The sequence below is a fragment of the Macrotis lagotis genome, chromosome 4 (assembly GCF_037893015.1).
Source record: "Macrotis lagotis isolate mMagLag1 chromosome 4, bilby.v1.9.chrom.fasta, whole genome shotgun sequence".
Taxonomy (NCBI): Eukaryota; Metazoa; Chordata; class Mammalia; order Peramelemorphia; family Peramelidae; genus Macrotis; species Macrotis lagotis.
Window position 1 is genome coordinate 248,915,041 of NC_133661.1, and position 12,359 is coordinate 248,927,399.

The window sequence follows — 12,359 nt, forward strand, 5'->3', positions numbered from 1 at the left end:
TTAAGTGAAAATGGGATATACAGGTTCAGAGTAGGAGAAAGGCATAGATTTTATTTCTTTATCCCTACATTTTCATGTGCTCAGTACTGGGCAAAATAATTCCTGCCAGTAGATTTAGGAAAAGCAGATGGAAATACCTACAAAATAATAAGACACTGTTATGCAAAATCTTAATTTTAATTCAAGACCTGCTTTAAGTGAAATGCTTATCAATGAAGCTTTTCCTGATGCCCTAACAACAAGGACAACAACAACACTGGTGGTACCTTGGTATAGGGGAAAGAATGCCAGTTTCAAAGTTAGGAGACCCAGGTTCTCCTCCTTTGTAGGATCTTGGATAAGTCACTTAGCTACTCTGAACCTTAGTCTCTTCTTTGTTGTTGTTCATCCTTTGCTCTCCAAGCAAAAGATGTCATTGATGACATCAGGATGGGGATGTCTTGACTTTCCAGTAAACTGGATTTAAGTAAAGCAAAGTCATCAGATTCCTTCTTTCTTCCTGGGTCATCAGAGTCTCCTGGAAGAAGTCTGGAGAGGGTCCTCATACAGTGGGAGATTCTGGCCTTTTTAAAGCTAAGATCTTTCCCAAGTCTCTGTCACCAATTCAGGGATTAAGGGCTATGGTCTCTTCAAAGAAAAAAAACGAGAGGGCTGAAATTATTCTAAGATTCCTTACAGATCTAATGTTCTATGACTATTTCTTTCCTTCTTTAAATATCAACAGAAGTAACTTTTTATTCATATCCCATCATTTAGCAATCATTTAGGTGTTTCAATGGATAGAGTGACAGATCTGGAGTCAGGAAAACTCCTGCCTCAGATGTATACTTGCTGTATGACCCTGGTCAAGTCACTAAAATCTGTTTCCGTCAGTTTCCTCATCCTTAAAATGAACTGGAGAAGGAAATGGCCAACCACTCCGATATCTTTGTCAAGAGGTCAGAGATGACCAAAAAAAACTAAACAAGTTCAAATATAACTTTAAATATCTTTGTGATCTCAGACAATTCATTTAACTTCTGCTTGCCTCAGTTTCCTGAAGTGGAAAATGGGAAATGTCCAAGGTAAATGAATTTTAAACTTATATTTCTGTGACAAGTCACTAGAAAGTCCCTTATATTAACCTCCTTTAGGGAATAGAAATAAGTGAATGAGGTCCATTCAAGTACCTCATTAAGCCAATTAAGCTAATTAAGGCAATTAGCATTTGTAAAAGGTACCTGGAGACTACTCTAAACAAAAGGTTTGCCTTCTAGCTAAATAGGTCCTGGAGATCCTTTCTGGAAAGCCTTTCTCCCCCATCCCCCCACCCCCTAACTTTTCTCTTCCTGGAGTTTCCTCTGCCTCTTCTGTACTTTGCCTCCATCCCATCCTCTGTTGAGGGCTGTTCCCTTCTCTGGTTGGACCAACCAAAGAGCACAGGATAGTGGTATTTAAGGGAAGTTCAAATCTCAGGTGGGCTTCTCTTGTGCAGTCTAGGTAAAGGTTAGAACTTCTTGAACTATCAATAAATGTGCATTTAACCTAATTTGTTCTTTTTCTTCCTGGAGTCCAAAACCCAGTCCAAAACCCTTTCTACCTTTGGGGAGCTTTCCTAAATAGTTTTATGAGGATAATTATAGCACCTGCTTCCCAGGATTGTTGTGAAAGATAAAATTAGGTAGTATTTGCAAAGCATTTTGCAAACCTCAAAGGGTCACATAGTTAACTGCTAGCTATTCATGATCTATAGTTTTATATTGCTCACTATTGCTTCCATAGCCCTTTCAAATGATTTCCTCAGTCCTCAAACTTCAATTTTCCTTTGTATACCTCTCCCCTCAGCAGGTTATACTTTTCAGCAAAAAGAATACATTTGGAAGAGGATAGACTGCTGGGTCTAGAGACCAAAACGCCTGAGTTTAATTCCTGATACTTGGAAGTTATCCTATGTTAGGCAAGTCATTTAACTTCTGTTTGACTCAGTTTTCTTAACAGAATGGTAATTGGTGATCACATGAGATAATATTTATAAATATTTTTCAAAAAACACTTTACAAATAATACCATAGTTAAGTGTTATATAAATATTATTATTATCATCACCTCACAATCTCTATTTGTTTAGGCTTTTCCTCTTGTCTCAGAAGATGAGGTGGCCCTCCTCATTGCCAGCAAACCTCCATGTCCTTGATCCCATCTTCTCTGGGAAGTTGCTTCTTCTTTCTTTTGCATGTTGATAGTGTTTGTCCTTCATTTCAAAGAAGACCATGACATCAGGGAGCTGTTGCTATGACAAACACAGGAATTGGATTTGAGTAAGGGAGATGCTGTGCTACATCATCAGCTTCACTTTCTCCTCCAGAAATATCTGGGTCCAGTGACCAGATATGGATCAAGATGACTGAAGACGGCCTTGACTTGTCCAAGGTCACACAGCTAATAAATGGCAAGTGTCTGAGGTTGGATTCAAACTTCCATCCTTCTGACTCCAAGGCTGGTGCTCTATCCACTGAACCACCTAGCTGCCCTTTTTTCCTTTTGCATAGGATCAGATCTAGAACTAAGAAGGGCCTCCAACTCCAACCCCTCAGCCCCCAACATGTTGAGAGATTTGCCCAAGGTCACAGAGCTAGATTCAGAAGCAGGATATGAGTCAGGCCTTCTGACTTGTAAGAAGAAGAGGAGGAGGCAAGTAGGTTGCTCAATGGATAGAGCTCTGGGTCTGAAGTCAGGAAGATCTGAGTTCAGATTTGACCTCAGATACTTATTATTTGCATATGACCTTGGGCAAGTCACTTAACCTGTTTGCCTTGTTGTTCTTCTAATGACCACTATGACATCTTTATTGTGACTGATCAGACTGGTATGAGATCAGAATAGAGTGGGCACAAGTAGTCCATAGGGACATTTGGAGTGGGGATATCTAAATGTGCTCATCTACCATTTATTTTGAGCCACTACAATTCTGTTTTGCTCTCAGAGCAGAGCAGCTTCTTTGATTCAGCAGACTATGCTGGACAGTCTTGTGCCAGTGTCTCTCATGTCTTACAATCAATTCCAAAGTATTCAGAGAGACCTTGAGATGTCCTTGTTTGTATTGCTTCTTCTGAACACCATGGGAGTGTTTGCCTTGCATAAGTTCTTAGTAAATTAGTCTTTTAGGCAAACATAGGTTTGCATTAATTCACTGAGAAGCAAATAGTCAACCACTTCAGTATGTTTGCCAAGAAAACAGAATGATCTATGACAGGGCTAGAGAATCTTTTTCCTGCCAAGGGCCATTGGATATTTAAATCATCTTTGGTAGATTATGTATGGTTAAACATTTAATTAATTCACTCCAAAAAAGCTTCTAGATTTAGTGAATTTCGAGTCCCACCTTCAGTTGTTGTGGAAGTGCTGTACCAAATGATTTTGGGAGCCTTATACAGCTGAAGGGCTGGACATTTCCCACCCCTGATATATGGGGTCAACAGAGTTGGACAAGACTGAATAACAATCTTATTAACTTGAGTAGAATGTTTGTCAACAGCACAACTGACTCTATTTTGCTTTAAGGTTCCATTTTGGGATTAAGGTTTTGGGATCTGAGTAAGTTGTTTTTTGATAATAAAATAAGTGCATGTGGCATCCTTCAGTACAGATGGACACGGTTTCAAGGTCATTTAGCCCACTCACTAATAGAAAATTCTTCAATTTGAAAAGGCTACAAAACCAAAGTGGAGGGGGGTGTTGATGTGGGTAGAAGATTCTGAAGATCACCTGGCAGGAGAAGTTATCAGCCATGAGGTCCTTTCTTGAACTAAACTGCCAAGCATGCCAACATTACTAGAGAGCCCAACAACAATGAGCTGCCCACATTGCTCAAATGCCAGATGTACCCTTGTCAAAAAGACTAATTTTATGGAAAGCTCACAAGGGGCAAGCACTCACAAGGGGGTCAGAAGAAGTGATACCAGGACCCCCTGAAGGTCTCTCTTAGAACTTTAGAATTGATTGGGCAGCATGGGAGACACCAGGACCTCCTAGCATGGTGTGCCCTTCTCTGAGAGGGTGCTATGCCCTATGAGCAAAGCAGAATGGAAACCATTCAAAAGAAAAGTGAGATGCTCTAGTTTATCTACCCCAGGTGTTCTCATGGACAATTTATGCCCAACCCTGTGGCGGAGGATTCCAAGCTCCTATTGGTCTGATCAACCACAGTCAGATACACTAACTCATCTCTAACACAGTAAAGTTGTTTTAGTCTCCTTCAATAACGAATGACAAGAACAGAAAAACAATCTATGTATATTTTTAATATCTAATAAACATATGTTGATACAACATCCATGAAAAAATGCTAAAAAGATCTTTATCAGTTATTGGAAAATAAAGTACCAATCAAATTATGTGGAGTGAACAGCTTAGGAACAACCACAGGTAAAAAGTTATGAAAACCCTACCTGGAGTCCTATCCATCAGCCTCTTTCTACTGCAAAACTACAACAATTTCCTATATTCCCCTTACTTGAATCTCAAATAACCTGTTGTTAACTAGCAGACAGTGGAAGGGATGGAAAGGGAACCTTGCTGAGTTTGGTATGAAAGAAACTTACTGGATATCTCCAAAATTCAAGTTGATGATTTAGAGGAGTGTGTTGCTGCCTTCAGAGTGGTATAGGGCATAGAGTGATGAACCTTGAGTCAGGAAGACTCTTTAGCCACTGAGTGACCCTGGGTAAGTCACTTTACCCTATTTGCCTTAGTTTCCTCATTTCTCAAATGAATTGGAGACAGAAATGTCAAACCTCCAGTATCATTGCCAAGAAAACCCCAAATGTGTCCTAAAGAGTTGGATATGACTGAAAATGACAGAACAACAACTGCTTGCATGCTTTGATTAATAAAGTTTCATTGTATCCATTGGAAGTCTAATTAGTGTTTCTGCTCTTTGCAGAAGGAACAGTAAATTGACTGTACAGGTGCATGTTATTTGACTCTTGACTCAAGAATTCTTGCCCCTATTCCATGCTGTCACCCAAAATAAATGGCAGTTATTTTCCTTTTTCTGTTGGTTCCTTCTCCCTTGTCTACAAACATGCTAACTTCTCCAAATTTTCACAAAATTTTCTTTGACATTGGCATCTTTTGAAACTCCTGTTTTATATTTCTTCTCCCCTTTTCTGGTCTACTTGTAGAAGTAGTTAATATCTTATGCTTTCTTCCTTTTCTCACTACCCTTTGCCATCAGGTTTCTGTTGCAACTGCTCTACTGAAACTGCTCTCTCCAAGAAGTAACCTCATAATTGCCAAATTCCAAAGATCTTTTCTTAGTCTTTATCTTCTTTGATCTTTCTCTTGTTTTAGACACTTATTGATACCACCACTCCCTTCCTTCCCCCTTTCACCACACTTCTTTCTCCACCTTTTGTGACATTGCCTTGCCTTAGTCCTCCTCCTACCTGTTTCTCTTCTTGCCCACTTAAGTATGGGAATTCCCCAAGACTCTCTCCTTGGACATTTAGTCTCTTTTCTTTCTACAGTGATCTCCCTTGATGATATCATCTACTCTCATGATTAATTCTATGCAGATGATTCACAAATCTGTATCTCTATCCTCTAAGATCCCCAGTTCTCTTGCCTAAGTACCAAGCTCTCATTTCCAACATCTGCTAAATTTATATCTGGATGGCCTGCCAGCACCTAAAATAACCAGTCCCCATACTGGACTCATTTTCACAAAACTCTCCTCTCAACTTTATTATTCCTAGTGGTGGTACCATCATTCTCCCTTTTATTTCAGTTATCTTTATCTTTTCTTTCCCCTCAGGCAGCTAGGTGACTCAGTAGAGAGATTGGGGCTTGGGGTCAGGAAGATTGAGTTAAAAAATGTAAACATAGGCAAATCATTTGAACTTCTATTTGCCTCAGTTTCCTCAATTTTAAAATGGGGATAATGATAACACAACTTCCTGAATGATTAGAAGGATCAAATGAGACAATATTTGTAAAACACTTTATAAACTAATAATCAATGCTGTTATTATTGTTAGTTTGTCCTTTATTTTTAAAAACACCAATGACAGCACAGGATGAGGTCTTGGGCTTGGGCATGAATTGGGTTTAAATGAGGAGCAATTGCATAAAATCATCAGTTCCTCTCTCTCTCTCTCTCTCTCTCTCTCTCTCTCTCTCTCTCTCTCTCTCTCTCTCTCTCTCTCTCAGAGTCATTGAAATTCAATGGAAAGACAAAAAACACAGGATGATAGGTGATGGTCCAGGATGCAGATTACATTTTACCTAGGTCTATGCTTTTCATAATGTCTGCTACAGTCACCTTCTTGGTTTTTGGAACAAAGTGTTTTCATTTATCCATCCCACCAAGGAAGCTTTTACATTCATGGGGTAGACATCTCACTCGCCAAATAGATATGAGGTCTGTCAGTTTTCCCTAAGCCTAGTTTAGACAGTTGGCCAAGATAGTCTTATTGAGTTGTGACCTCAGAGCATCCTACAGTTTCTTGGAGTCACGGGTAAGAGTAGAGTGTCAGATGGATAATGAGCTGCCCTGAAAAGAGTTCAGCAAATCCTCATATCAGGGGTGCTACTCCTCTTTGAATAATCTGAACACCCCAATTCCTTTCTCCCTTTACCTTCTATAGCTAATCAGTTGACAAGTCTCATCATTTCTCCATTCAGAACCTCTTTAATATTCATATTCATTCTCTCCTCTCCATTCACAATGTCATACCCCAAATAAAACTTTCTCTAATAGTATCTAAACTGGTCTCCCTGACTCCTATGACTATCATTTCTAATCTAGCCTTCACAGATAAATCCACATAATCTTCCTAATGCACAGGTGTGACCCCCTGGGGTGGCTAGGTGGTGCAATGGTTAGAACACCAGCCCTAGAGTCAGGAGTACTTGAGTTCAATTCCAGCCTCAGACATTTTAATAATTACCTAGCTGTGTGGCCTTGGGCAAGCCACTTAACCCCATTGCCTTGCAAAAACCTAAAAAAAAAAAAAAAAGATGCACCCTCCCACCCCACCCCCTAGTTCTTTTGAAGCATTTTTCTATTCCTCTAGGGTAAAATTCAAATTTTTTTGCCTAGAATTTAGACTTTTGAAATTTGGCTCCATTTATCTTTCTAAACACCTATCAAAGTATTCACCTTCATTTTCTGTATAAGTCAGTCAAAGTGGACTGCTAACTAGGAGGACCTGAGTTCAAATTCAGCATCATTCATTTGCTACTTGTGTGGCCTTGGGTAAGTCACTTAACCCTATTTGTCTCAGTTTCTCATCTGTAAAATACCAAGAAAGTCCTAAATGGGATTATAGAGAGACTAGCATGACAGAAACATCTCAACAACAGAAAACTCTTTTGATCTCTCCTGCCTCAATGTTCTTGCCTGGAACAAATTCTTTCCATATCTCTTCCTTTAAAGTCCAACTCAGAAGACATGACCTCCATGAATCCTCACCTGATTCTCTCCTTCCTCCATCTCCTCTTCAGGAATTTATCTTTTCTTGCTCAAATTTCTTATACTTGGGTGGAACAGTGGATAAAGTTCTGGACTTGGAGACAGGAAGAACTGATTCCAAATCCTGTTTCAGACATTTACTAGAATGTGACCCTGAGGCATATATCCTCTCCCAACCTCAGTTCCCTCATCACACAATGGCAGCTATTATTATTCTTTCCTATCTTTATGATATTAAATTTCCCTTCATCCTTATTTGTGTTATTATTTTTATTATTATAATTGTAGTTATATATTATTATTATTATCTCTGCTATTTGAGAGGGCAGGGACCTTTGTTTTTTTAGTGCTGAATACACAATAAAAATTTATTAAATTTTTATTGAATTAAATTGAATGCAACTAAATTTTGAGGTTAAGTATCATACCTTATCTTTCTCTGTGCCTTCCCCAATTATGAACCCTGTTCTAGATAGAGGTTAGATATAGCACATAGCTAATGTGCACTTGGAAGTCATGCCCTATTATTCTATCCTATCTCCTTTGGAGTAAGGCAGACTTAATGTGGAAAAGAATCCTTTCTTCCCTTTCTCATATAAAATTCAAGAGCTACCCCAGTATCATTCACTTGATATTTTTTATGATGGTAATTTTAGTCATCTTTGTTGCAATTATTTTTGGGGGTAGATTTGAAAATTTACTTTCAATTTAAATACAAAATGAGAAAAGAAAAAATTATCATCTATGCAGCAAAATATAGGAAAGGATTCAACAGAAAACAAATTCAAGAAAACCTAATAAATATTGAACATTGTTTTCAAAACAGCTCAGCTTTTCTTTGCATCTTTGTAGGTTTTTGTTAATTTCTACTATGTATTTTTTTACTTTATTTTCTCCTTTTCCCCTTGCCTTAAAGAAGCAGCTATATCTATATATACACACATAGATCTATAATCATACACATATTTATACATATACACAAAGCAGCTATATCTATATACATATATCTATAATCATATACACATATACACAAAAACTATATCATCATATATAATCACACACATATATAAAACTATAATCATATACATACACACACACATATATATGTATATGTATATATATATATATATATATATATATATACACATTTACATATACACAAAAAACTACATAAAATACCATACTATCTATATTTCTACTTGTCATCTCTTTCTCTGGAAGTGGACAGCATCTTCCTTCACAGGTCCAAGTCTTTCTGTTTTTTTGAAATCAACCAGCTCATCATTTCCAATAACATACCAATATTCCAACCCAATCATATTCTATTTAAGAGATTGTCTATGAAAGTTTTCCCCCAATTTTCTGTATTGTTTTCATTTTTGTCTACATAGATTTTATTTATACAAGAAAATTTTAATTTAAAATAATGAAAATTATCCATTTTATTCTTCAACAATGCTCTTACCTTATAATATAGTTTAAGTTCTGATACTACTAAATGTCCCTTTCCTTTTATCCCCCCCTAGTTTTTTTTAAAGTTCTTGACCTTTTGCTCTTCCATATGAACTTCATTATTGCTTTTTCTAACTCACTAAAATAACCTTTTTAGTGGTTTAATTGGTATCTCAATTCTTACCTAGCACTTAGTCATGGAATGGGTGTTGTTGCCTCAGGCAAATAACAACAAAAACTATCTTCTCATCTCTCTTACCTGGAGCATTTACGCCCTTGCCTAGAACAAATTCCCTCCACATCTCTGCTTACTAAAATGGATTCTCTTTACCTGGGCAAAACTTGAATTTAGAAAGACCAAGGTCATCCACTGCATTCTGAGTCATTAGCAGTCCTCTTGACTTGTCTTGCCACTGAACTTTGATGACTGGAAGAGAGGTTGATGACTTTGTTCAGCTCTGCCTCATTTAAAGTAAGTCAATATTTCACCCTGATGTTGTTGTTGAGGGATGAACAATAATTATGCAGGTAAAGGAAAATTCATAACTACAATGTACAATCATCATCATACAAGTATTTTAAAATAATATTTCATGTATTTTACAGATAACACTAATAACAACCACAGCTCACATTTACATAGGTCTTTAAGTTTCACCAGGGACTTCCCTCCCAATAACCTTGTGAGCTAAGGAATACAATTATTATTCCTATTTTACAGATGAGGAAAACTGCAGCTCAAAGAGATTAAATAACTAGTCCATGATCACATAAATAGCATCAATATTCAAATTCTTCTGATTTGTAATTTAGCAGTCATCCCACTATGCCTATCGTGATGAGACTAAGGAATAGAGAAAGACTGGGGAAGCAAGGGGAAAGAAGGTTGAGATTTGAAATCTTACTTCCTAAGACTGTCCTTTTTTCTATTTCTATTCTATTTCTTTTGTCTCTCAGAAACAGTTGATATTTCAAACTTTAAATAGGCTGAGTATACCTTCCCTGATTTCTAACACAGCACCTCCATATAGTCTTCCTTGACCACCTCTATTCCGATTGATATCATCAGTCTCCTCAAATTGAACTTTGCCTGGATTTCTCATAACCATATCACTCCTTACCTTGTGTCAGTTGTTTATATATACAAGTCATCTCCCTTTGCTGTATCCAATCAATAGAGATCACCCCAAGTAAAAACCTGTTTTAGTTTTTGCTTTTCCTTTCCTTTGGACTGTCCCAAAAAACACTTGATATCTTAAATTGGATGAGAAAATTCAATTTTCATAATGCCCCTGACAGCTAGTGCTGAGGTTTTGCAAACAAACATTCAACTGAAGAAATATTTAGTATCAATATGGCCTTTGGCAACCTTTGCCCCAAATTCCCATAGCCACAAATGAACTGTTCTCATGACTAAATATGATGCCTTACATAAAATAACCATTCAAAAAGTATTTGTGGAATTGAACTGAATTTGTTAAATAAATGCAGGTGGACACTGTACTATCTGTACCGGGCAACATCCCAAGTCTTTCAGGGATCCAATTATAATTATATAACCTCACATTAAAAACAAAAGAACACTATCTTATCCAATGTCCAATCTTTAATAATAATTGTCATTTATTTAAATCTTCATTTATATTTTTGAATTCTCTAAGAGTACTATGACATCAGGGAGGTGATGTCATGACAAACACAAGAATTGGATTTGAGTGTGGTGGTGCTGGAAGACAGAGAGGAAAAAGAACTTATTTATGAGGATAACAGCAAATATGGCAGAGCTGAAAATAGAATAATCTTGGGTAGTCATTTTCATTTTTTTTATAGAGGTAGATTATAAATATAGAGCTATAAAAAACTTTAGAAGGCATGTAATCGAATCCCTTCATTTTACAGATGAGGAAACGGAGATCCAGAGAGGAAAAATGATTTGTCCAAGGTTACACAGCTAATAAAATAGAAACGATGGATTATTACCCAGATCTTTGATCCCCTAGCCAGCTCTATTTTCACTCCACCACCCAGTTTTCTCCCAAGGAGTTTAGAGAATTTATGGTCCAGAAGGATGCTGCGTAAGTAGTTTTGGTACCTAGTATCAGCCACCATCTTGTATGTGTTTTAAGACCAAGAATCTGCAGTCTTTGGAAGCCAGAAAGAACTAAAAAGTGTACATGGTATCTGGCGCCACCTCGTGGAAAAATAATCACTTTCCATGAAACCCAGGTCTTTTAAGATCACCCATATATAATTTAAGACTGAGGTACAAAATACCCTATTAAAAGAAACTATTTTGGTTGGGCGGCTAGGTGGAGCAGTGGCTAAAGTACCGGCCCTGGACTCAGGAATACCTGGGTTCAAAACCGGCCTCAGACACTTAATAATTACCTAGCTGTGTGGCCTTGGGCAAGCCACTTAACCCCATTTGCCTTGCAAAAGCCTTTAAAAAAAAAAAAAAAGAAACCATTTTGAGTACATCCTCTATGGAGGATTTAGGTGAGTACATGAATGAAATATACTGGCTTTAATCTGCACCTACCTTGAGGGTTTATCATAGGATCTTGAAATTGGGATTAAGGCCCCTTAGAGGTTTTCAGTACAACCTCCTGATTTTACAACTGAGACCAGGCAAGTGGGTTGATGTTAAGATCATAGAAGTAATAGATATCAGGACTGAGATCTGTAAGACCATAGGCCCCTTAACCTATTTTCCTTTAATCTTAAAAAGTAATTAGCTTATTTTTATTTATTATTATTTTATTCTTTCAATTACATGTAAAAACAATTTTCGACATTTTTTAAAATTTTGAGTTCCAAATTCCTTCCTTCCCTTCCAGCCTTCTTAAGAAGGCAAACAGTTTGATATATACATGTTCAGTCATGCAAAACATACAAAGCATCCAAGTATCTCCCAGGTCCCCAGGACTCTTTCGGAAGGGAATTTTATGAAGTCAAAATTATTTTTAAAATAGCACTAAGATGGGTTAGGTACATGGGACTATGTAAATGACTATGGTAATCTACCATTTGATAAACTCAAAGACTCCAGCTTCTGGGATAAGAACTCCCTATTAGACAAAAACTGATGGGAAAACAGTCTGGCAGAAACTAGGTGTAGACAAACATCTCACACCCTATACTAAGATAAGGTCGAACTGGGTACATGATTTAGACAATAAAGGGTGATATCATAAGTCAACTAGAAGAGTATGGAGTGTTTACCTGTCTGATCTATGGAGAAGGAAAGAATTTATGGCCAATCAAGAGATAGAGAACATTACAAAATGCAAATGAATAATTTTGAGTACATTAAATTAAAAAAGGTTTTGCACAAACAAAATAAATGCAAAGATTAGAAGGAAAGAATAAGCTGGGAAATAATTTTTACAGTGTTTTTGATAAAAACCTCATTTTAAAAATAGAGAACTGAGACAGCTTTATAAGAATACAAGTC

General features: G+C 37.1%; 1 protein-coding gene across 1 annotated transcript in view; it reads right to left on the bottom strand.

Moving 5' to 3' along the window:
* The window catches only part of JDP2 (Jun dimerization protein 2), a 30,831-nt gene extending 21,658 nt beyond the window's left edge, over nt 1–9,173 (bottom strand). Inside the window, exon 1 of the mRNA XM_074236277.1 lies at nt 9,165–9,173. Coding sequence (XP_074092378.1) covers nt 9,165–9,173 — 9 coding nt within the window. The remainder of the gene's footprint in view (nt 1–9,164) is intronic.
* Between the last annotated feature and the right edge of the window lie 3,186 nt (nt 9,174–12,359).